Source organism: Amblyraja radiata, chromosome 33 (assembly GCF_010909765.2).
Source record: "Amblyraja radiata isolate CabotCenter1 chromosome 33, sAmbRad1.1.pri, whole genome shotgun sequence".
NCBI classification, from domain to species: Eukaryota; Metazoa; Chordata; class Chondrichthyes; order Rajiformes; family Rajidae; genus Amblyraja; species Amblyraja radiata.
The window spans coordinates 27613219-27639943 of NC_045988.1; the positions used below are offsets into that span (position 1 = coordinate 27613219).

At 47.2% G+C, this 26725-nt stretch overlaps 1 protein-coding gene across 1 annotated transcript in view; it reads right to left on the reverse strand.

Annotated features, from left to right (window-relative positions):
- siae (sialic acid acetylesterase) overlaps positions 1-26725 on the reverse strand; it is an 84461-nt gene that overhangs the window by 2036 nt on the left and 55700 nt on the right. The window contains exons 6-9 of the mRNA XM_033049848.1: positions 20144-20262; positions 15473-15606; positions 11909-12063; positions 7763-7952 (exon numbers count right to left, since the gene is read on the reverse strand). Coding sequence (XP_032905739.1) covers positions 7763-7952; positions 11909-12063; positions 15473-15606; positions 20144-20262 — 598 coding nt within the window. The remainder of the gene's footprint in view (positions 1-7762; positions 7953-11908; positions 12064-15472; positions 15607-20143; positions 20263-26725) is intronic.

The window sequence follows — 26725 nt, forward strand, 5'->3', positions numbered from 1 at the left end:
CCCCCGGCCCCCCCTTTCCATCAGTCCTCAAACCCTCCCCTTCGTTCCCCTCTGCCCCCACCTCAATGAGTTCCAGGTCCGCCACGACAGAGCATTGCTTCCGTCGCCTCTGTCTCTCTGCCCGTTTCTATGGGAAGGGGGTCCTCCCCACCCAGCGATGATCCCTTCTTCCCTTTCCGCCCGCCCCCTCCTCTTGGACCTCGCTGGACGGCCTTGTACCCTCTTTAGCCCTCTTCATCTCAAACTGCCAACATGATATTAATCAACTCAACTTTTACACTACTCCCCCTCTGAACGTACAGCCCTCTGCTCACTCTGCAGCAACCCTGACATTATCATCAAACCCGCCAACTAGGGAGGTGCTGTGGTAGTCTGGCGAGCTGACCTCTACCGCACTGAGGCCAGGCGCCAGACATCTCCTCCTACTTATCCTTGGACCATGACCCCACAGATGAGCACCAGGCCATAATCTCTCAGACCACTTCTGATTTTATCACTTCCGGCTTATCACACCCTCCACAGCTTCCAACCGTACCATTTCCCAGCCCCGCACGGCCCGTTTTTACTTTCTCCCCAAAATCCATAAACACACTCTACACCTCCATCCCCCACCAGGATGGCCTCAGAGCCCTCCGGTTCTTCCTCGACCAGAGGAGCAACCTATACCCAGCCACTGACACTCTCCTCCGCTTAGCGGAGTTGGTCCTCACCCTCAATACCTTTACATTTGACTCCTCCCATTTCCTCCAAACACAAGGCGTAGCTATGGGCACACGCATGGGCCCCAGCTACGCCTGCCTCTTTGTCGGGTACGTTGAACAATCCTTGTTCGAGACGTACCAGGGCCCCATCCCCGACCTCTACCTCCGCTACATTGACAACTGCTTTGGTGCCACCTCCTGCACCCACACACAACTGACTGACTTCATCCACTTCACCACCAACTTCCATCCGGCACTCCAATACACCTGGACGATTTCCGACACTTCCCTACCATTCCTTGACCTCACCATCTCCATCGCAGGGGACAGACTCCTGACCGACATACATTACAAACCCACTGACTCACATGGCTATCTGGACTACACGTCTTCCCACCCTGCCCCCTGTAAAGACTCCATCCCCTACTCCCAATTCCTCCGCCTACGCCGCATCTGTTCCCAGGATGAGACATTTCATACCAGGGCATCGGAAATGTCCTCGTTCTTCAGGGAACGGGGATTCCCCTCCGCCACCATAGATGAGGCTCACACCAGGGTCTCATCCATACCCCGTAACACTGCTCTCTCTCCCCATCCCCGCACACGCAACAAGGGCAGAGTCCCTCTGGTCCTCACCTTTCACCCCACCAGCCGGCAAATACAACACATAATCCTCCGCCATTTCCGCCACCTCCAACGTGACCCCACCACTCGCCACATCTTCCCATCTCCCCCCATGTCTGCCTTCCGCAAAGACCGCTCGCTCCGCAACTCCCTCGTCAATTCTTCCCTTCCCTCCCGCACCACCCCCTCCCCGGGCACTTTCCGTTGCAACCGCAAGAAATGCAACACCTGTCCCTTCACCTCCCCCCTCGACTCCATTCAAGGTCCTAAGCAGTCGTTCCAGGTGCGACAAAGGTTCACCTGCATCTCCTCCAACCTCATCTACTGCATCCGCTGCTCTAGATGTCAGCTGATTTACATCGGTGAGACCAAGCGTAGGTTGGGCGATCGTTTCGCCGAACACCTCCGCTCAGTCCGCAATAACCTACCTGACCTCCAGGTGGCTCAGCACTTCAACTCCCCCTCCCATTCCCAATCCGACCTCTCTGTCCTGGGTCTCCTCCATTGCCAGAGTGAGCAACAGCGGAAATTGGAGGAACAGCACCTCATATTCCGTCTGGGGTCCTTGCGTCCTTATGGCATTAACATTGAATTCTCCCAATTTGGCTAGCCCGTGCTGTATCCTCCCCTTCCTTAACCCTCTAGCTGTCTCCTCCCACCCTCCCATCCGCCCGCCCTCGGGCTCCTCCTCCCTTTTTCCTTCTTTCTTTCCCCACCCCCCATCAGTCTGAAGAAGGGTTTCGGCCCGAAACGTCGCCTATTTCCTTCGCTCCATAGATGCTGCTGCACCCGCTGAGTTTCCCCAGCAATTTTGTGTACCTTCGATATTCCAGCATCTGCAGTTCCCTTTTGAACACGAATGCCCTGGCAGACCCATTGTTTCTGCCTGCTCCTGTCCCACTGAAATGATTTCCACGTACCTCGACTCCATCCTATCCTCCCCCGGTCCAATCTCTCCCGACCTATGTCCAAGATACCTCACATGCCCTTTATCTCTTTAATGACTTCTGCTTACTGAGCCTCTACTCCCTCATCTTAACTTGGAGGTTCAGAAAATCGACACCTCCATACCCCACCTTGAAGGCCTTAAAGCCCTCTGTTTCTTCCTCATAGAAACAGAAAATAGGTGCAGGAGGAGGCCATTCGGCCCTTCCAGCCAGCACCGCCATTTATTGTGATCATGGCTGGTCATCCCCAATCAATAACCCGTGCCTGCCTTCTCCCCATATCCCTTGATTCCACTAGCCCCTAGACCTCTATCTATATCTCTCTAAAATCCATCTAGTGACTTGGCCTCCACTGATGCATGGAATTCCACAATTTCACAACTCTCTGGGGGAAATGGTACGGTTGGAAGCTGTGGAGGGTGTGATAAGCCGGAAGTGATAAAATCAGAAGTGGTCTGAGAGATTATGGCCTGGTGCTCATCTGTGGGGAAGGCTCTGCAGAGGGTAGTGAGGGGAGCAGAGAGGATCATTGGCGTCTCCCTACCCTCGGTACAAGAACTGTTCTAGAGCCGCTGTCTGAGAAAAGCTCTGAGAATAGCTAAGGACAAACTGCACCCCCTCCACACACACCTGGATCTCCTGCCATCAGGCAAGAGATACCGTAGCATCAAAGCCCGGACTACCACACTGCGAAACAGCTTCCTGCCACATGCTGTGAGGCTGCTAAACAGTCACTCCACCTGATTCAAAGGTACACAAAAGTGCTGGAGAAACTCAGCGGGTGCAGCAACATCTATGGAGCGAAGGAAATAGGTGACGTTTCGGGCCGAAACCCTTCTTCAGTCTGAGAAGTCAAGAAAAATGTTCCCACTGTTGGGCGAGTCCAGAACCAGGACCCACAGTCTTAGAATAAAGGGGAGGTCATTTAAGACTGAGGTGAGAAAAAACTTTTTCACCCAGAGAGTTGTGAATTTATGGAATTCCCTGCCACAGAGGGCAGTCGAGGCCAAGTCACTGGATGGATTTAAGAGAGAGTTAGATAGAGCTCTAGGGGCTAGTGGAGTCAAGGGATATGGGGAGAAGGCAGGCACGGGTTATTGATAGGGGACGATCAGCCATGATCACAATGAATGGCGGTGTTGGCTCGAAGGGCCGAATGGCCTCCTCCTGCACCTATTTTCTATGTTTCTATGTCAGGTGTTCATAACCTAGGGAGCATCTGTCAAAAAGGCAGCCCCTGAGGTGACAGCCAACTGCTCATTAATAAGGTAATCAACTAGCTGGAGGCTGCAACCAAGACTATTGATCAACTATTCCCATCTAAAGATAGACACAAAAAGCTGGAGTAACTCAACAGGTCAGGCAGCATCTCTGGTTAGAAGGAATGGGTGACGTTTCGAGTCGAGACCCAAAACGTCACCCATTCTTTCTCTCCCGAGATACTGCCTGTCCCCCTGAGTTACTCCAGCTTTTTGTGTCTATCTTCCGTTTAAACCAGCATCTGCAGCTCTTTCATACACATCTATTTCCATCTGATCCGCTCATAATTCCAAGTACCAGTTAACCCAGCCCACATGAATGCATGAATATGTCTTTAGTGTGTGGAGTTAGAAGTTACAAGTCGAAGGAAGTTGCTTGATTTCAACAAACCTGGTTGTTTTGAGCTATTGATACCAAAAGTAACCCCACGGATCTGGAGTACAAATAGACCAAATGCCCTAGAATAATTGTGAAAGTGTCAAGATCTCTTCTCATTCTTCTGAACTCTGGAGAATAGTCCTGTCCCACTTAGGCAACATATCCTGGAACTTGTGTATGAAACCTAGCTGCATCATGTTAAGTACATCCTTTCTCGGTTGGGGAAATCAACACTGCACACAATACTCAACTGCAGTGACACAAAAGCTCTATCCAACCAGCAAGTCTCTCTTGAGTTAGTCCTCGGTATGAGGGCCAACTTACCATTCATCTCCGATTCACCTACAGCAATTGTACATAACTTGTATATGAACACACTTGGGTTCCAGTGATATACATGCAATCTAGTTTCTCACCATTTAATAGCTATTGCATATGGTGTTCCTGATCTAGGCTCCTCTACATCGACAAGGCCAAATGTAGACTCGGCGGCCGTTTTGCTTAACACTGGCGCTTAGTCCGCCGAAGCCTACAGGTTTTCCCGGTTACCATCTATTTCAACTCCCTTTCCTATATTAACATTTCGGTCCTGGGCCTCTTCCATTGCAAGAATGAGGCCACACTCAAATTTGAGGACCAGCACCCCATTTTGCTTGGCTAGCAGTGGTATGAGCATTGAATTTTCTAATTTTAAGTAACTTCTACAAACACTCCCCTCTCTTTAACCAGTTCAACACATTTCATTCCTTTTAAGATCACACTATCCCTAGCCAACAATGGGCCTACCAAGGCTCCACCCTGCCCAAGCTCATTTGTTGCCAGCCCTAATTGTTCCTGGTCTTCTCCTCGCTTGTAGCTCTTCTCCTCAACCCCCACCCTACTTTCAATCTGAAGGGTCCCAACCCGAAATGTCACATCCTTTGTCTCCTGAGATGCTGGTGAGTTACTCCAGCACTTTGTGTCTATTTTTGGTGTTATTATACAATACTTTGTTTCTACATTCTGCTCTCTGTTATGTTCATTAAAGTGGATAATTTTGTATTTTCCACTTTATATTCTATTTGCCATTTCCTTGCCCACTGACTCAGCTTGTCCATATCCCCTTGATGCTTTAATACATCCTCCTGTGGAATTGCAATCCCACTTAGTTTAGTTTAATAAGTAACATGGAAACATGACACTGGCTCCACTCAGTGGATCCACTGATTATAGTTTGTGAATAATTGTGGTAATTGCACTCATCATACAGTACCCGCTGAGCACAGCCAGCTGACTGGGAGTGAACAACTCATCCCCACTCTTTGCTCTCTGTCACTAACCAATTCTCAATCTATGACAACATCTGACCTGACCCTTATTTCGCCATTCATGGTTTCAACAAGGAAATTTAATGTAACATTTCCAGTGTGTGGATGATACACGGTTGGTACGAGAATAAACCTTGCGGTGGATGCAGAGAAGCTGCAGTTGTTGAACAAGTTGAGGAGTGGGTAGATGTAGTGGAAATGAAGTTAGTGGCAATAACAAGACAGCAGAAAATCTGATAGGTGATAGAATGGAGGGGTGCAGCAAGACCTGGATGTCCTGGCCCATCAGTCCTGGCCCATCAGTGTCTGCAGGTATCGCAGGTGATTATGACAGTCTTCAGAGCGAGAAGGCTCGAGCACAGGAGCAATTGTACAGAGACTGCAGTGAGAATCCATATCCTTACATTCCCTGCATATCCATTTGCCAATCCAAAAGCCTTTTTGGATTATGGTATCTGCCTCCACTATTACCACTGACAGTGCGCTCTAAGCACCCACTACCCACTGGGTATAAAACTTGCCCTGCATCTCCTTTAAATTTTCACCCTCATCTTAGTTATTCCCTTTTTTTCTTTGGGAAAAAGGTTCTGACTGTTAATTCTCATAATTTTATATACTTTTATCAGGCCTCTGACACTCCAGAGAAAACAATCCATCTGTCCAATCTCTTTTTATAGCTAACTTGACCAAGGGGGACCCGTTGGGTCCTATCCCCTCAATGCGCGGGGGAGAGGGGGGAAGAGAGGAGCGGGGGAAAGAGAGGGGTAGGGGGGAGAAAGAGGGATGCTGGGGGAGGAAGAGAAAGGCTGAGGAGAGAGAGGAGGGTGGAGAGAGGAGGGGGAGGGAGAGAGAGGAGGGGGTGGGAGAGGAGGGGGTTGGAGAGAGAGTAGGGGGTGGGAGAGAGAGTAGGGGGTGGGAGAGAGAGTAGGGGTTGGAGAGAGAGAAGGGGGTGGGAGAGAGAGAGGAGGGGGTGGGAGAGAGAGAGGAGGGGGTGGGAGAGAGAGAGGAGGGGGTGGGAGAGAGGAGGGGTGGGAGAGAGAGAGGAGGGGTGGGAGAGAGTAGAGGGGGGGAGAGAGTGGAGGGGGAGAGAGTGGAGGGGAGAGAGAGAGGAGGGGGAGAGAGAGCAGGGGGGGAGAGAGAGGGGGGGAGAGAGAGGGGGGGGGGAGAGAGGAGGGGGGGAGAGAGAGGAGGGAGGAGAGAGAGGAGGGGGAGTGAAAGAGAAGGGAGAGAGAGGAGGGTGCAGAGAGTGGGGGGCGGGAGGGAGAAGCCGGGGGGAGAGAGAGAGAGCTCGGGGGCAGAGGTGGGGGTGGGGGGGGGGAAAGAGAGGCCAGGGGTGGGGAGGGAGTGGCCGGGGGGGGGGGGAGAGAGCCCGGGGAGGGGTGAGAGAAAGCCCGGGGAGGGGGGGGGGGGGGGGAGAGAGAGAGCCCGGGGGGTGAGAGAGCCGGAGGGGGGGGGGAGTGAAGAGGCGACCGAGGAGCCGAAGCCCCAGGAGCCCTGGGAAGCCCTCGGGAGTGCGTGGGAGCTGCAGTACAGAGCCCGCTTGCTCGTTCTTTCTGTGTCTTTTGAAGAATCAGGGGAGAGGGGGAGGAGGTGACGTCCTCGCTGCGCGTGGAACATAGGGCACCAGGCCGCGAGGAGCAGAGCCATTGTGACGCCATCAGCGAGACCATCTCATTTATTTTCCAAGTTACTTGAAATGTTTGAACATTTTCATTAATAACTCAAGAAATAAGGCATGACATTTTCAGATAAGGCAATTTTGACATCACGGCGTAAATCTCACGGCGTAAATCTCTATTGGAATATGTAAAATTTGTGTTTTCGAGGAGATGTGAATCGCACACGAACATCACACAAATAAATACACATCCAAGATCAGAGTTTTATAAGTATAGAGATATCCACTAATCTGCTAAATATCTTTACTAAACCCTCCCGTCATGGGGCAACTAGAACTGCAAATAATACTCCAACCACGGGTGCCCCGTCTGAGATGAGCCAACTAAGACTGTGAACAATTGAAATTTCTTCTCCCAAAGTGGTGAACCTGAATTCACTACCACAAGAAACAGATGAAGCCAAATTATTAAATCTGAATAGTGAATAGTGTAACATGTCTGACGAGTTAAATGCCCAATTCCTGTCTGATTTTGTGTTTCTGTTAATTGAAAGTTTTTCAGAAATCAACATACACCCATTAGTTCCCTCTTAGCTACTCTGCCAGTTACCTACTCAAAGTATTCCAAGAATTTAAACAATTTTATTTCATAAATCCATGTTGACCATGCTCAATCCTATATTTCTATCTTGAGGATCAGAATCCGGAATCTGTATATCTCCAGACCGAAGTTGAAGTGGCAGCCTGTGGAAATCATTCCATCCATTTGAAATATATTACGGTTGAGGAGCTAGAGATCCCCTTGTTTAGTGATCTACAGTTCCCACATTTAGTTCACCCCATTTAATTATATAACTGATTCTATAAGTTATATAACAGGTGTGATTGCCAGATCGCCATCAGGAGCGGACCGCAACTGCACCATACCTCAAATATGTCTTCACTGAGCTCCAGCACAGCAAGTTCCTGAGAGTAGACAATGCTCAATTCCTTGTTCTTTAGCTGGAGATGTTTTGGAAAAGGACCCTGGAAAACAACTCGTGTCTCTCCGTAAGCTATGGCACGAGCACCGAGGTACAATCTGTAGGCCACATCGCGTTTATATCGAGGGTGAATGCTGAAAAATAGGAATGTATTGGTTTGCTGGCGCTTATCTGAAGATCGGATTCAGCAGAATGTGTTTTGTGGATTCCACACCAGCTCCAAATGTTGATCAGAGGAGGCAGGCAGACACTTTGTGCAATACTTCTTATCGAGTCCACATCACAAGATTAGATATTGTTCAGGCAGAAATGAACACACCTCTCAGCATCTTCAATACTGCAAAACATCCTAAGCAAATAGACAGGAGTCCTCTCGAGGTTCCAGTCAATATTCCCATTAAACTGTTGTCAACTGGCATTTTGTGGGACTTGTCATTCATGTTGCATTTTCCATATTCCGTGCCCTCCATAATGTTTGGGACAAAGGCCCATCATTTATTTATTTGCCTCTGTACTCCACAATTTGAGAATTGGTTAAATTGCACATTGTCAGATTTGATTAAAGGCCATTTTTATACATTTTGGTTTCACCATGTAGAAATTACAGCTGTGTTGGCTATGGCGTAGGTGATAACAAGTTATACTGACAGTCAAACTTAACAGGACAACAGTAAAACTAGTCTGATGACAAGGGTGGGGGAGGGACAGAGAGTGCAAGGTTTACTTGGTTAGAAAAATTAGCTAGTCAGCATGGATTTGTGCCTGAGAAATTATGTCACAAGAATCAGTTTTTTGAAAATGGCAACAAAAAGATTAATGAGGACAAACCTGAGGGCATTGTCTATTTACTTTATTGTTGTTTATTGGGGGGTTTTTTTAAACAGGGACAGTGTGCACATTAATAAACATTTACATGTAAATATGCAAGATTACAGCCAATAGCTAATTTCCATCTTTGGTCCCTTTGGCAGGTTGATGTTAAATAAACAACTTAAACACATCACAACACAATCACAATGTTCTCATTCTTTAGGGTATGGGGTTCCCCTCTTCTACTATAGATGAGGCTCTCACCAGGGTTTCTTCTATACCCCGTAACTCTGCTCTCACTCCCCATCCCTCACTTGTAACAAGGGCAGAGTTCCCCTTGTCCTCACCTTCCACCCTACCAGCCGTCACATACAACAAATAATCCTCCGACATTTTCGCCACCTCCAACGGGATCCCACCACTGGCCACATCCTCCCATCTCCTCCCCTTTCTGCTTTCCGCAGAGACCGCAGTACCTCCCTGGTCAATTCATCCCTTCCCACCCAAACCACACCCTCTCCTGGCACTTTCCCTTCCAATCATAGGAAATGCTACACTTGTTGCTTTACCTCCCCCTTGACTCCATCCAAGGACCCAAGCAGTCGTTCCAGATGCAGCAGAGGTTCACCTGCACCTCCTCCAACCTCATCTATTGCATCCACTGCTCTAGGTGTCAGCTGCTCTACATCAGTGTGACCAAGCGTAGGCTTGGCGATTGCTTCGCCCAACACATCCGCTCGGTTCGCAATAACCAACCTGATCTCCCAGTGGCTCACCACTTCAATTCCCCCTCCCATTCCGAATCCGACCTTTCTGTCCTGGGCCTCCTCCATGGCCAGAGTGAGGCCCACAAATTGGAGGAGCAGCACCTCATATTTTGCTTGGGTAGTTTACACCCCAGCGGTATGAACATTGACTTCTCCAATGTCAGGTAGTCCCTGCTTTCTCCTTCTTTCCCCTCCCCTTCCCAGCTCTCCCCACAGCCCACTGTCTCCGCCTCTTCCTTTCTTCTTCCCACCCCCCCACCACCACATCAGTCTGAAGGTCTTGACCCGAAACGTCGCCTATTCCTTCGCTCCATAGATGCTGCCTCACCCGCTGAGTTTCTCCAGCATTTTTGTCCACCAGGAAAGCAGGCACGTGCCGTGAGTAATTAGTCTGGGTAGGCAGTGGCTTTTAAAAATCTTGAAAACTACGCATGCGCAGATTGTTCTCTCCCCAGCGAGCTGTCAGTCAGCTTTTAAAAATCGTGGAAACCGCGCGTGCGCAGATTGTTCTCTCGAGTTTTATCAAGTAATTTGTCTTCAATAGGTCCTATCTCTTAATAAAGTATTTATAGCTTAAAGAAATGTACTTACCTTATTATTTGTACACGTAATCCATTCTTCTCTCTTTGTTTCCTGTTGTACCAAGCTGTTTTAAATGTTCGATTTATTTTTGTTCCTTTGCCCTGTTTAAGTTCTTTAAGTTCCAGCGTTGGTCTGCCATTTTTAATTATTTTGGTCTTTTCCTCGTAAGTTTGTTTCGAGAACCTCTTCAGGTAATCACTATCCATCTTTGAAAAACCCGCCAAGAAACTTGCGCATGCGCAATAGGCTAGTCCGCATGCGCAGAGCAGCACATGCACGCAGTCCACAGTGTAAAGGCAGAGTTTCAGCTGCCTTTACGGACCGTTGCCACTGATGGCTTGAAGCAGCGTCGACGGCATGTGAGTAGCACATACTTTTGCGTTTTAAATGTACTGCGGATGAAAGGCACGGGAGAATTATGCATAATTCTCCCGTGCCCTTACTATTTATGACCATTTTATTTATAACTTGTTTATAAATAATGTTTATAACTTTCCTGACGGCACGTGCCTGCAGGAATGGGAGTTCACAGAGAGTGCAGGAATACCCTGGGGCTGTTCCTCTGCATAGCAGGCATGTTCCTTTGAATAATGTTATGGAGAAGAGCGGCCTGGGAAGAACAGCAACAGCACCAACGGTGTCAGGCCTGGCTCGGAGCCACAGCCAGGAAAGGAAAGGAGGCACAGAACCATTTTGATTGGAGACTTATTGGTTAGGCTACATTTGGAATATTGCGTGCAGTTCTGGTCCCCCATTGCAGGAAGAATACAATGGCTTTGGAAAGGGTACAGAGGTTTACCAGAATGTTCCCTGGATTAGGGCGTTTTAGCTACAGAGAGAGATTGGACAGACTTATATGGTTTTCTCTGGAATGCTGGAGGTTGTGAGAGGCATAGATACGGTAGATAATCAGAACCTTTATCCCCCAAGGTGGAAATGTCAAAGGCTAGAAGGCCTAGCTTTAAGGTTAGAGGGGCAAAGTTGATGAGATGTGCGGGGCAGCCATTTTTTCCTTACTCAGGGAGTGGTGTGTCTGGAACGCCACCTCAACCAACGTTGGTGGTTGAGGGAGATGTGGTAGTGGCATTTAAGAGGTTTTTGGATAGGCATATGGATAGGCAGGGAATGGAGCGCAGGTAGATAAAAAGTTTGTGTCATCATGTTCAGCACAAACATTGTGGGTTCTTGCACAGTACTGTTCTATGTACAAAATCAAGAGGGCCATTGATTAAATTAATGCTCACACGCTTTTCCTCAGGGTAAAGGGTCCTGAAACTATACGGCATAGACTTAAGATGAGATGGGAGAGATTTCAAAGGGACGTCAGGGTCAACCTTTTCACTCAGAGGGTCTTCTCTATCTGGAATGAGCTGTCAAAGGATGGTCTAGAAACGGATACAATTACGACTTACAAAAGACATTGGACAGATATAGGGGTAGGAAGGGTTTAGAGCCATATGGGATGTCTGGAATGCCAACTTGGTCAGCGTGGACATGTTGGTTGGTCAGCGTGGACATGTTGGGCTGAAAGCCCCGTTTCTGTGCTATGCCATATGACTCTGACTCTATGAAGTTGGGGCGACACGGTGGCGCAGCAGCAGAGTTGCTGCCTTACAGCGTCAGAGACCCAGGTTCGATCCTGACTACGGGTGCTGTCTGTATAGTGTTTGTACGTTCTACACGTGACCTGCATGGGTTTTCTCTGGAAGCTCCGGTTTCCTCCTACACTGCAAAGACTTACAGGTTTGTAGGTTAATTGGCTTGGTAAAATTATAAATTGTCCCTAGTGTGCAGGATGGTGTTAGCATGCGTGGATCGCTGGTCGGTACAGACTTGGTGGCTGAAGGGCCTGTTTCTGCGCTGTATCTCTAAACTAAGCTAAACGTTACTTAGCCATGTCTTGAAAATATATATGAAACTTTGTTACGTACATGCCGAAGGGAGAATTCTCATCACCTAGGTCCATTGCAACTGCCATGAATGTTCGTCTCATTTTCGGGTTTGGAGCATAACCAATATCAGCTGTTTGATGCCAGCGGATCCAGGGGAAGGAATCATCTGGGATTACATGACGATAGGCAGATAGCTATAAATAAACAAATACAGTCATGTTTAATACCAGAGCCAAGAAACTTCCTTCCTACTTTTCACTTGTGATAAAAGCTCACTGATTGTTAATATCAGCACACATGTCCCACAGAGATGCTTGCAGCTGTGAGCAGTGGAGTTAGCACTGAAACCATCGCATGTGGCACTTCACAATCTATAGCAGTGATTCAGATGCATCGACTGAGTGCACAGGCACTGGGTGTGATGATGAGACAATGATGATTGAGAATGCGAGTTGTAAGAACAGCACAATGGGATGCAGAGAGGGTAAGCTAGTAACATGTTGGTGGCTGCAGGAGTCAGTACTTTAGAAGCTATCCTAAGAAATCATATGTATAAATTCATTTGCAGGATAAATGACTCTAAAATGTAATTATTGTTGCCTTGTCAAACATAAAGGTTAGCACTACACGCTACAAATCCCAGCTGTGGAGACACTGGTATCGTTGTCTCGTTGTAGGTCATTGATCATTCTTTTAATCTGGATTTTTAATTCATGTATTGTGGGGTTTTTTTAATTTTAAATATATAATTTATGATACTTTTATAAGTGATATACTAAGATTTTATATGTATATTATGATATTTTTTAATATGCAATGCATTTTTATGTAATGTTGCACCTTGTCTGGACCTCGAGTCCATAATAAAGTTTATTATTATTATTATAAGCGAGTGGGCATATAATGCATGGAAATGAGGTGATCCACCATGACAGGAATAGAAAAGCAGCATTTTGTTTAAATGGAAAGAGTGTACAGGACATGACTGAAAGAGTCTGGAGGCTCTCCTGCACGAAACACATATTTAACAAGCACAGCAAGTAGCTGCTGAGGTGGCAATTGGATGCAAGAATAAGGAGAAACTATCCAGTGAAGAACTCAGTTGAGCATCATGTTTGGGGTGGAGGGGAAAAAGATATGCAGCTTGACCCACTGAGTTCCGCCAGAAGATTGTCTGCTGCACCAGATTCCAGCATCTGCAGTCATTTATGTTTCTATAAAGGTACAACCTCCGTAAGTGTAGTCCTCACCCAAATGTGGTCTACAGTGGAAGCAGCTCACAAACAGCTTGCTAGTTTGATTCCTGGGGTGAATGTATGTTTCGTGCAGGATGTTGTTAAATGTATGTTTCGTGCAGGACCTTTACAATCATGTCCTGTACTCTCTTTCCATTTAAACAAAATGGTGCCTTTCTATTCCTGCAATGGTGGATCACCTCATTACATAGAAAATAGGTGCAGGAGGCTATTCGGCCCTTCGAGCCAGCACCTCCATTCATTGTGATCATGGCTGATCGTCCTCAATCAATAACCCGTGCCTGCCTTCTCCCCATATCCCTTGATTCCACTAGCCCCTAGAGCTCTATCTAACTCTCTCTTAAATCCATCCAGTGATTTGGCCTCCACTGCCCTCTGTGGCAGGGAATTCCACAAATTCACAACTCTCTGGGTGAAAACGTTTTTTCCTCACCTCAGTCTTAAATGGCCTCCCCTTTATTCTAAAACTGTGGCCCCTGGTTCTGGACTCGCCCAATACTACATTACATGGCATTATATGCCCTCTGCAATTATTTGCCCACTCACTTACCCTCGACATCCCATTGTGCCATTGTTATCAGGAAAGGTTGAGCAGATAGAGTTTAACATTAGATGATTCCACTTGTAATTTTCTGATTCAGTTTCTTGAGAGCGATGCAACTTCAGGAATGCTTGCTTCAGTGGTGGGATGGGGAGGTGAAGTACTCTTAGGGCTAAGATAAACCAAGGCACAAGGCTTTTGTTGTATTGGGATTTGTGAAGACCCTCTAGGGCCAATGCCGAGGTCTCCCAGCAGAAAGTTGCCAGAAATGTTTTTGGAAGGAGAGTTACTACATGATTTGAGCCGAAGGAAAATAGTGTGTTCCCTCCTTGAGTACAGTGCAAGGTTGACGCAGTTGTGAGCAGAAAACCTTGTGGCATGATCATTGGCAGGAGCCTGGAAGGATCCTGAAATTAAGTTGATTGTGACTCTCATCTCCATCTGATCACCCCAAGGAAGATGTGGAGGCTTTGAAAAGAGTGTAGAAGAGGTTTACCAGAATGTTAACTGGATTAGAGAGGATATGTTATGAGAGGATGAATAAGCTTGGATTGTTTTCTCTGGAGCAACAGAGGTTGAGGGGGAGACCTGATAAAAGTATACCAAAATTATGAAAGCCGTAGATAAGGTTAGAGCCTTTTGCCCAGGGTGGAAATGTCAACGACTAGAGGGTAGAGCTTTAAGGGAGATGTGCATGGTAAATTATTTGATCCAAAGAGGATGGTTGGTGCCTGGATCATCCTAACAAGGGTGGTGGTGGGGGTAGATAAGATAGGGGCATCCAAGAAGCTATTGGATAGGTACATGGATATGCAATAAATGGAGCAATATGGATCATGTGTAGGCAGAGTGTTTAAATTGGCATCATGTTCTTCATGGACGTTGTGGGCTGAAGGGCCTGTTCCTGTGTTGTACCGTTCTGTTTTCCTTGGGCAACACAGCCCAAGCCTGAATTGGAGTGCAGGGGTTACAAATCTCAGCAATGGCAGTCGTGTTGAAGCCGAACCTGTGCAGGCATTGAGCAAGGGTACCTATAAACACCGGGTGGATGAGATCATGGGTGAAGCACCTTTATTGTCCCCCCTTTTGGTCTGCATGTCTGTCTGGGGCATCCAAAGCAGTGATACAGCTCCTTGCCAACCAGTTAGGAGTGGATGAAAACTGATGCATGGAAGCTCCATCGAAGTGTGAACTATGGTAGAGATGTAGAGGAGCCTACAAAGGTCTACAGGGTCTGAAGAAGGGTCCTGACCTGAAACGTCACCTCTCCATGTTCTCCAAAGATGCTACCTGACCTGTTGTGTTACTACAACACTTTGTGTCGTATTTTTACCCTAACAAAGAATACAGTTTTGTAGACCATTTACAAATCAGTTTCAGGGGAAAGGGGATTAATAAAAGCAGATTGTTTTGTGAGTAAACAAGAGCTTTGTTTTTCAGACACTTGATCTTAAAGATCCATTGAGAAGACTATTGAACATTGCATGATTGTTGACATCATATCAGCATAACTTCAGAGGCCTTTGCTGTGTTGGAAGGCATTACCGAGAGGTGCTGCATTGTCTAAATCGTCAAGCATGACCCATTGTGATTCTCTATTATGATGACAAATGCACCAGTATCAAGTTTCACAACACAGAACTTGGATCCAGAGGTCAGCAGGGACACAATGACCACTTTCTATGCTGTAACCATTCAACGATTTACAACAAGGCACGAGCACAAACAATAATATGAAGCTTATAAAATTCTGGCTACAATTTGAGAATTAGAGATAGCATAAATCAGATCAAGGTGTTAAGTTACCTGGACAAACCCAAAAGGAAAGTCAACTTCTGTGGAACGTCCAGATCCTTGATGAAAGACTTGCCTCCAATCCTCAATCATAGCTGGAAAGGTGCAGTTATATTCAGCTTGATGCCAGGCTGTGTTTGCTTCTCCTGCAAGGAAATCACATGAAGCTGTACTCAACATGAGACCACAGAAAATGGCAACATCTGGATTAGTTTAACAGTTCAGCCAAAGTGACAGAACTTCAGGTTTTCTTTTTCCTTATTCTCAAATTTGTTTAGTTATGGCAATGAATTATGAGCATGGATTTCATAGTTGAGAGTTTAGTTTAGAGGTACAGCGTGGGAGCAGGCCCTTCGGCCCACCGAGTCCGCACCGACCTGCGACCCCCCACATTAACAGTATCCTAGATACACTAGGGACAATTAACAATTTTACCAAGCCAATTAGCCTACAAACCTGTCTTTTGGAGTGTGGGAGGAATGAGGAGTATCCGGGGAAAATCCACGTAGGTCTCGGGGAGAGCACACAAATTCCATACAGACAGCACCCGCAGTCAGGATCAAACTTGGGTCTCTGATCCTGACTATTCTCTCAGTTCCTGCCGCTGAGAAAAATCCCCACAGCATGATGCTGCCACCACCATGCTTCACCATAGGTATGGTATTGGCCAGGTGATATGAGCAGTCGCTGGTTTCCTCCAGATGTGATGGTTGACATTCATGTCAAAGAGTTCAATCTTCGTTTCATCAGACCAGAGAGTCTACCAGGTTAACCTACAAACCTGTACGTCTTTGGAGTGTGGGAGGAAACCGAAGATCTCGGAGAAAGCCCACGCAGATCACGGGGAGAACGTACAAACTCCATACAGCCAGCACCCGTAGTCGGGATCGAACCCGGGTCTCTGCATTTTGCTGGAAGGCAGCAACTCTACCACTGTGCCACAGTGACTTTTATGGTGGGGAGGTCAATACCCGTGATGGACTGCGCAATGTCCACCACTTTCTACAGCATTCTGTGTTCTTGGACTTTCGATTTATTGAACTAAATCATCATGAAACCAACACAAGAACCACGTCACCAGAAAGTACATTTCTAGTGCAAGTTCAAACAACTCCAAAATTACCATCACATTTCATTCTGTAAAACAGAGACAGTATTCTGGGGGAACTCAATAGATCAAACACATTTGTGGGGGGAAGCGCGAGACCCCTCATCGGGACAAAGTGTAGGGCAGACAATGAGCATAAAAAGGCAAGGGAGGGGTGAGATGGGGGCCCAGTGGGTGAATGGTGGATCGTGGAGAGGTGAATGATGATGAGTTGATGGAGACAGGTGGCATGGAGATGGGAAGCTGATGATGGGAGGTGGAGGTGGGAACGGTGAAGGTCGAGTCAGCTGCGGGACGGTGATCAGCTGGAAAACAGAGGCTGCCAGTGCTGGAATCTGATAGTAAGGAATGTGATAAAGGAGGGGTAAGGGCAGATGAAGCTAGAACTATCTAGAGCGAGAGTGATAATATCCTAGTTAATAATGGAATATTTTATGTATTTTATTAAGTAAAGATTAATTTGGGTTTTGGGTTCAGAGTAAATGAAAGCTTTGAAATTGGGTTCTGTAGAAGAGCTGGGTAATCGGGAAATTGGAGGCCAGCATTCAAACTGCATCCAAGCTGCTTCCTGTTGTGCCCAAGCAAAAGATATTGACAATGGTGAGAGGGGATGTACTTGCTGAGAACGTTCTGGCTTCTGTAAACACAAGCCTTGGGAGAGCATGAGCTTCCTGAGAAATTGGTATTCTCTACTAGCAGAAACTTACGTGGGCAACTGATAAGGATCCTTACATTGTTTAAGAAGGTATCGCAGATGATAGACCTTTGACTAACTTCCTATTATTTGGGGTTTCGTAACTAAAGTTTGTGATAGATATAACCATAGCATGAGAAGTATTGTATTAATGACAAGCATGCTTTGAATGGGTAGAGCTGAAATTGATATGTTAGACGTCATTGCTGCAATTCTGTATGAACATGTGACTGTTTCCAAAACAGTATAAAAAGATGCTGTATGTCTTCATTCATTAGAGTGATGGCCTGGGGAGGAGTTAAGTATCTGCTGTATGCTTGACTTTGTATCTCCTAGCACTCTCTACCTAAATGATCGTTAAAGATTGTATTGGTTTTACCCAACTTATTGTAAGTTGTCTGTTTTAAGAAAATGAACCTTAACAAGAGTGGGTGGATAAATGTGTGAGAAACAGCTGGATAGAACCAGAAGAGGAGGGAGGGAGCCAAAATGAGAGGAGGATCGGAAGGAGGCAGGGGTGGGAACAATATTCTGAGGTGTTGCTTACCTTCTGTCAGGGAGCTACACAACCCATTGGAACGAATATCGAATTTCCCAATTTCAGGTAACCCTCCTCTTCTATGTTCCACACTTTCTCTCTCTCTCCGTCTAATCCATCTCCAGGCCTCCCATTGTTCCCTTTTCCAAACTCCCCATTTACGTCCCCCTCTCCCTCCCAGTACCATCCACCTACTATTTGTGTGTTTAACCCACCCGTTCCTCTTCCCCTTCAGTTCTGGTTCCAGATGTCCTTCAACCCTCCCCCAAAAGGTTCCCAATTTCACCTTTCTTACTGTCAGATTGCAGCAGTGGCAGCCTGACACCTACATGCCCCCCTCCCCCACCTGACACCTACACCCTGCCCCAACCTACACCCTCCCGTCACTCACTGACACCCTCCCTTCCCCCCACTGACACCATCCCCTCCCCACCTGACACCTACACCCTGCCCCAACCTACAGTGCATTCAGAAAGTATTCAGACCCCTTCACTTTTTCCACATTTTGGTACAGCCTTATTTAAAAATGGATTACATTCATTTTTTTTTTATCATCAATCTACACACAATACCCCAGAATGAAGAAGTGAAAACAGGCGTTCAGAAATGTTTGCAAAGTAATTAAAAAGTAACTGAAATATCACATTTACAGAAGTATTCAGACCCATTGCAATGACACTCAAAATGGAGCTTACATTCATCCTGTTTCCATTGATTATCTTTGAGATAATCAATACAACTTGATTGGAGTCCACCAGTGGTAAATTAAATTGATTGTACATGATTTGGAAAAACACACACCTGTCTACGATAAGGTCCCACAGTTGACAGTGCATGTCAGAGCAAAAACCAAGCCACGAAGACGAAGGAGTTGTCCGTAGACCTCCGAGACAGGATTGTGTCGAGACACAGATCTGGGGAAGGGTATAAAACAATTTCTGCAACATTGCAGGTCCCGAAGAGCACAAGTGGCCTCCGTCATTCTTAAATGGAAGAACTTTGGAACCACCAGGACTCTTCATAGATCTGGCTGCCCGGCCAAACTGAGCAATCGGAGGAGAAGGGTCTTGGTAAGGGAGGTGGCCAAGAACTCGATGGTCACTCTAACAGAGTTCCTCAGAGGAGATGGGAGAACCTTCCAGAAGGACAACTATATCTGCAGCATTCTTTAGGGTAGAGTGGTCAGACAGAAGCCACTCCTCAGTAAAAGGCACATGACAGCCCGCTTGGAGTTTGCCAACAGGCATGAGAAACATGATTCTCTGGTCTGATGAAACAAAGATTGAACTCTTTGGCATGAATGCCAAGCATCACATCTGGAGGAAACCAGGCACCGCTCATATCACCTGGCCAATACAATACCTACGGTGAAGCATGGTGGTGGCAGCATCATGCTGTGGGGATGTTTCTCAGCGGCAGGAACTGAGAGAATAGTCAGGATGGAGGGAAAGATGAACGGAGCAAAGTACAGAGCAATCCTTGATGAAAACCTGCTCCAGAGCGCTCTGGGCCTCAGACTGTGGCAGAGGTTCACCTTCCAACAGGACAATGACCCTAAGCACACAGCCAAGACAATGCAGGAGTGGCTTTGTGACAAGACTGTGAATGTCCTTGAATGGCCCAGCCAGAGCCCAGACTTAAACCCGATCGAACATCTCTGGAGGGACCTGAAAATAGATGTGCTTCGGCGCTCCTCATCCAGCCTGACAGAGCTTGAGAGGATCTGCAGAGAAGAATGGGAGAAGTTACCCAAATACAAGTGTGCCAAGCTTGTAGTGTCATACCCAAGAAGACTTGAGGCTGTAATCGCTGCCTAAGGTGCCTCAACAAAGTTCTAAGTAAAGAGTCTGAATACTTATGTAAATGTGATAATTCAGTTATTTCATTTTAATTACCTTGCAAAAACTTCTAAACACCTGTTTTTCCTTTTTTATTATGGGGTATTGTGTGTAGATTGATTATTTAAAAAAATGAATTTAATCCATTTTAGAATAAGACAATAAGTGGAAAAGGTGAAGGGGTCTGAATACTTTCTGAATGCTCTGTACACCCCCCCCCCCCCACCGACACCTTCCCCTTCTCCCACCGACACCCACCCCTTCCCCACCAACTCCAATCCCTCCCCAATGACACCTACCACTCCCAACGACACCCTCTCCTCCCCCAACGACACCCTCCCCACCTGCACCCTCCCCTCCCCCCACTAACACCCTCCCCCATCCGCGTTCACCCTCCCCCACCTTTACCCTCTCCTTCCCCCCAATCCTCCCAGTCACCACCTTCACCCTCAGAAATCAGCACCTACGAGATACATCATCACACTAGCTCCGCACAATATCTTACCTTGATACCAGATGGTTCCTTTGAACACCATCCTTTTCAGTGGATATATCATTGCATTCCACAGGACAGAGGGTTGATGACGTCCAATTCCTTCCGGCATTCCATAATTATCACTAACACAGAAAAGACACAGAAAAGTAATCAATCATGCACCTTAACTTCAACTGCAGAAGTCCAATGCAGCTCCTCGCACACCACCCAGTTCTCAGAATGCTTTCTCCTCTGCAAAGGATTTCCCACTGCCTTTGCCCCATTGTTGCAGCAATATTGTAATGTTCGCATATCATTTCAGATTTAAAAGTTCATATTGAAAATTCAGCAACTGTAATGTATACCTGTCCATCTAGCATATATTTCTTGCTGATGGCATTTTCTCTTAAAGCTTATTAGATAATTTCCAAGCTTTCCAATCCCAATAATGACAGACTTCAGCTGACAACGATAGAGGGAATAGAAAGTGAGCCATAAATATCTTTCGGCTAGGAAGGCCAGAATATAAGAGATATTGAATCGATTGCCCACAAATCATTCACAATCAGCCACAACAGACAGGCAAAGCAGTTCAAAGTACTGCTAGATAACTGTAGTTGTTATCCAAGGCAGAGACTATTATTTCAGGAAAATTATAGGAACAGGTGAAATGCAAAGTAAGCTTTTGGCCACATTACAGGAAAAATGTTGGGTTAGAAAGTTGTTATTTTGCATAAGAACAGAAAGACAGAACACCACCATCTCCAACCACCAGTCTCATCACATCCCTCCTCTGCCATCCACATTCCCACTCAGTCCCCATACCGCTAAATTCCATAGCAGTTATGACTGCTAATCACTACCCAAGTACATATCTCTCCAGATGCTGCCTGTCCCGCTGAATTACTCCAGCATTTTGTGTCCACCTAAATACATTGTTGCACAGCACAGAAACAGGCCCATGCTAAGCAAGATGCCCATCCAAGCTAGACCCATAAACGGCCCTTAAACCTCCAACTTTTCCTATCGATGTACCAGTCTAAATGTCTTTTATAACCATATAACAATTACAGCACGGACACAGGCCATCTCGGCCCTTCTAGTCCGTGCCGAACACTTACTCTCCCCTAGTCCCATCTACCTGCACTCAGACCATAACCCTCCATTTCTTTCCCGTCCATATAACCTATCCAATTTATTTTTAAATGATAAAATCGAACCTGCCTCCACCACTTCCACTGGAAGCTCATTCCACACAGCTACCACTCTCTGAGTAAAGAAGTTCCCCCTCATGTTACTCCTAAACTTTTGTCCCTTAATTCTCAAATCATGTCCTCTTGTTTGAATCTTCCCTACTCTCAATGAAAAAAGCTTATCCACGTCAACTCTGTCTATCCCTCTCATCATTTTAAAGATCTCTATCAAGTCTCCCCTTAACCTTCTGCGCTCCAAAGACTAAAGACTAAACTTGTTTAACCTTTCTCTGTAACTTAGTTGCTGAAACCCAGGCAACATTCTCGTAAATCTCCTCTGTACTCTCTCTATTTTGTTGACATCATTCCTATAATTTGCCGACCAAAATTGTACACCATGCTCCAGAATTGGCCTCACCAATGCCGTGTACAATTTTAACATTACATCACAACTTCTATACTCAATGCTCTGATTTATAAAGGCCAGCACACCAAAAGTTTTCTTTACCACCCTATCTACATGAGATTCCACCTTCAGGGAACTATGCAGTTATTCCTAGTTCAACTGCATTCCTCAATTCGATACCATTTACCATGTACGTCCTATTTTGATTTGTCCTGCCAAGATATAGCACCTCACACTTATCAGTATTAAACTCCATCTGCTATCTTTCAGCCCACTCTTCCAAATGGCCTAAATCTCTCTGTAGTCTTTGAAAATCTACTTCATTATCCACAACCCCACCTATCTTAGTATCATCTGCATACTTACTAATCCAATTTACCACACCATCATCCAGATCATTGATGTATATGACAAACAACAGTGGACCCAACACAGATCCCTGAGGCACCCCACTCGTCACCGGCCTCCAACCTGACAAACAGCCATCCACCATTACTCTCTGGCATCTCCCATTCAGCCACTGTTGAATCCAATTTGCTATTCCACCATTAATACCCAACAATTGAACCTTCTTAACCAACCTTCCACGTGGAACCTTGTCAAAGGCCTTACTGAAGTCCATAAAGACAACATCCACCGCTTTACCCTCATCAATTTCCCTAGTAACTTCTTCAAACAATTCAAGACGATTAGTCAAACATGACCTTCCAGGCACCAATCCATGGTGACTGTCCCTAATCAGACCCTGTTCATCCAGATGCTTATATATATTATCTCTAAGTATCCTTTCCATTAATTTGCCCACCACTGACGTCAAACCAGGGAGGCAAACTACCATCCGAGTCTCCTGACTGCGTCCACAGAATCGTCTATTTGACCCCCTAACTATAGAGTCCCCTATTACTATTACCCTTCTCTTCTTTTCCCTCCCCTTCTGAGCAACAGGGCAGGTCTCTGTACCGGAGGCCCGGCCGCTGTCGCTACACCCAGGTAGGCTGTCCACCCCAACAGTACTCCAACAGGAGTACTTATTGCCAAGGTGTACAGCCACCGGGGTACTCTCTAGTCCCTGCCTCTGCCCCTTGCCACTCCTAACCGTGATCCACTTTTCTGCCTCCCGTGGTCTTGGAGTGACCACCTCTCTGTAACTCCTCTCTATCACCTCCTCACTCTCCCTGACCAGACAGAGGTCATCGAGCTGCTGCTCCAGGTTCCTAATACGGTCCCTTAGGAGCCCCATCTCGACGCATCTATCGCAGATGTGGATGTCTGGGAGGCTATCAAAATCCATGACTTCCCACATCTGACATCCAGAAGAGTAAACTGCCCTGGCCCTCATTCTCCCCCCTTACCCAGGATACAACACAAAGTGCTGGAAGAAATCAGCAGGGATCTGACTCCCAATCAGCTGCTTCCTCTAGTCCGCTTCCACCAATCAGCGGCTTCCTCAAGCCCACTTTTTTGAAATATGATGGAACGTTACAGAGTGGGTGCTCCTCCCGCTCCTGGGCCTCCGTAAAACAAAGCCCCGCGCTACGTTTTTGAACTCACCGCCCGAACGCTGCTCCTCCCGCTCCAACGGCTCCTGGGCCTCTGTCAAACAAAGCCCCGCGCTCCGTTTTTAAACTCTCCGCCTGGACGCTGCTCCTCCCGCTCCAAGGCCTCGGATGGATCCTGGAATAGATGGATCTGGGAATAAATGGATCTCATTTACATATCCCTCTCTCCCTCCCCCCCCCCCCTTCTCTCTCCCCCCCTCTCTCTCTCCCCTCTATCTCCCCTCTCTCTCCCCCCTCCTTCCCCCCCTCCTTCCCCCCTCTCTCTCCCCCCTCCCTCCCCTCTCACCCCCTGCCCCCACTCACCGCTCCCCTCCCAATCCCCCTCTCTCTCCTCCCCATCCCCAATCTCTCCCCATCTTCTCCCCCTCTCCCTGACTCGTCCACCTCCTCCCCCCTCTCACCCCCCCCTCTCACCTCGCCCCTCTCACCCCACATTCATTATTCCCCTCACCCCTCTCCTCACCCCTCTCCCCATCTACCCCTCTCCTTCACCCTCCCCTCCCCCATCCTCATCCTCCTCTCTCTCCCTTCCCTCCACTCTCCTTCCCCTCCCCACTCTCTCCCCATCTTACCCCTCTCTCTCCTCTCCCTTCCTGCTCCTCCCGTCCCACCCCCTCTCCCTCCATTCCCTATTCCCCGCACCCCTCACTCCTCTCTCCCCCTCTCCTCTCACCTCACCCCTCTCTCCTCACTCTCTCCATCTCCCCCACCTCACCCCTCTCCCCATCTACCCCTCTCCCCCTTCACGCTCCCCACTCTCCTCCCCTCCCCCATCCTCATCTCTCTCCATTCCCCACCCCCCCTCCCCTCCCCCCCTCCCCCCCCTCCCCTCTCATCACCTCCCTCTCCTCCTCCTCTCCATCTCCCCCTCTCCTCAGCCCTCTCCCCATCTACCGCCTGTGACAAAGCGCGTGATCACGAGTGTGGGCATAGAGAGGAGTGGGGGTGATAGGGACTGCCCCTACCCCTTCCCCTCCCACTCTCCCTCCACACTCTTCCCCCTCTCTCCCCAACCCCATCTCCTTCCTCCACTCCCTCCGCCCCTCACCCACCCCTCTCTCCTCCCCCTCTCCCTCTCTTTATCTCTTCCCTCCCACCCTATCTCTCCCCCCTCCCTCCCTCCCCATCTCACCCACCCTTCTCTCCTCCCCCTCCCCCACCCCTCATCCCCCTCCATCTCCCTCTCCTCACCACTCTCCCTCTTCTCCCCCACCCACCCCTCTCTCCCCCTCTCTCTCCCTCCCTCCCTCTCCCCCCTCTCTATCTCTTCCCTCCTCCCTATCTCTCCCCCATCTCCCCCTCCCTCACCCATCTCCCTCTCCCCCCTCTCACTCCCTCCCTTTCCCCTCCTCTCTATCTCTCTCCCCCCTCTCTCTCCCCTTCTCTCTCTCTCTCCCCCCCTCTCTCCCCCTCTCTCTCCCTCTCTCTCTCCACCCCCTCCTCTCTCCCCCCCTCTCTCTCTCTCTCCCGTCTCTCTCTCTCTCTCTCTCTCCCCCCCCCCCCCCCCCCCCCCCCCCCCCCGCCTCCGCCCAACCACGCATTGGGGGAAGAGACCCAGCGGGTCTGCACTTGGTCTAGGATAACATAAAAATCATGTTATATTGTGAATTCTTGTGTGAATGTTTGGATACTTTGGATATTTAAAAATGTAAGGCTTTTCTTAAGAAATGGATAGATGTTTAGATCTAGTAATTGAATTTAGATTAATTTAATTGATTTGATGAAACTGATGAATATGAATTTTTGTTGGGTATTTACTAATTGTTTAAACGTTTAAAAAGCATACTGGTTTTGTAAACGTTTTTTGGAAGCAGATTTGATTCAGATTTTGCAATATAATTGTTAATAAGGAACAATTCTTTAAGAAATATTTCCCAACTATTATACAGAATTTTTTTTTTCTTCACTCAAGTGGACCCCATTTTGTGAGAACGCCCCTTCATGTTTTCCTTTCTAATAACTGTTTAAGATTAATTTTACTTCTTATTTTCAGATTCTAATCTGAGCACGTGTCAAAAATTTGAAAATGATGTGAGCAAGCGCAAGAGAAAGAGACTTGAAAATGATACGGTAAAGAAGTTAAGACCAATCACTGCTTTCTTGGATCAGCCACTGACAGAGGCAACAAGTGCCAGCGGTGAAGCAGATACATTGATACCAACACAAGGAAATTAGTGTGGTGGAGCTATCCAGCCAACTACTAGCAATTACTATCCAGCCAACTACTAGGCGAGAAATAGTATTGGGTAGGCTAATGGGACTGAAGGATGATAAATCCTCTGGACCGGATGGTCTGCATCCCAGGGTCCTCAGGGAGGTGGCTCTAGAAATAGTGGACGCATTGGTGATCATTTTCCAATGTTCAATAGATTGAGGATCAGTTCCTGTGGATTGGAGGATAGCTACTTTCCCACTTTTCAAGAAAGGAGCGAAAGAGAAAACGGGGAATTACAGACCAGTTACCCTGACTTCAGTGGTGGGAAAGATGCTGGAGTCAATTATTAAAGAGGTAATAATGGGGCATTTGGAAAGCAGTAAAAGGATTAGTCCAAGTCAACATGGATTTATGAAAGGGAAATCATGCTTGACTAATCATCTGGAATTTTTTGAGGATGTGACAAGTAAAATGGATGAAGGGGCGCCAGTGGATGTAGTGTATCTAGACTTTCAGAAAGCCCTTGATAAGGTCCCGCATGGGAGACTGGTGACTAAAATTAGAGCACATGGTATTGGGGGTAGGGTGTTGACAAATTAATGGAAAGGATACTTAGAGATAATATATATAAGCATCTGGATAAACAGGGTCTGATTAGGAACAGTCAACATGGATTTGTGCCTGGAAGGTCATGTTTGACTAATCTTCTTGAATTTTTTGAAGAGGTTACTAGGGAAATTGATGAGGGTAAAGCAGTGGATGTTGTCTATATGGACTTCAGTAAGGCCTTTGACAAGGTTCCACATGGAAGGTTTGTTAAGAAGGTTCAATTGTTGGGTTTTAGTGGTGGAGTAGCAAGATGGATTCAACAGTGGCTGAATGAGAGATGTCAGAGCGTAATGGTGGATGGCTGTTTGTCAGGTTGGAGGCCGGTGACTAGTGGGGTGCCTCAAGGATCTGTGTTGGGTCCACTGTTCTTTGTCATATACATCAATGATCTGGATGATGGTGTGGTAAATTGGATTAGTAAGTATGCAGATGATACTAAGATAGGTGGTGTTGTGGATAATGAAGTAGATTTTCAAAGTCTACAGAGAGATTTAGGCCATTTGGAAGAGTGGACTGAAAGATGGCAGATGGAGTTTAATGCTGATAAGTGTGAGGTGCTACATCTTGGCAGGACAAATCAAAATAGGATGTACATGGTAAATGGTAGCGAATTGAGGAATGCAGTTGAACAGAGGGATCTAGGAATAACTGTGCATAGTTCCCTGAAGGTGGAATTTCATGTAGATAGGG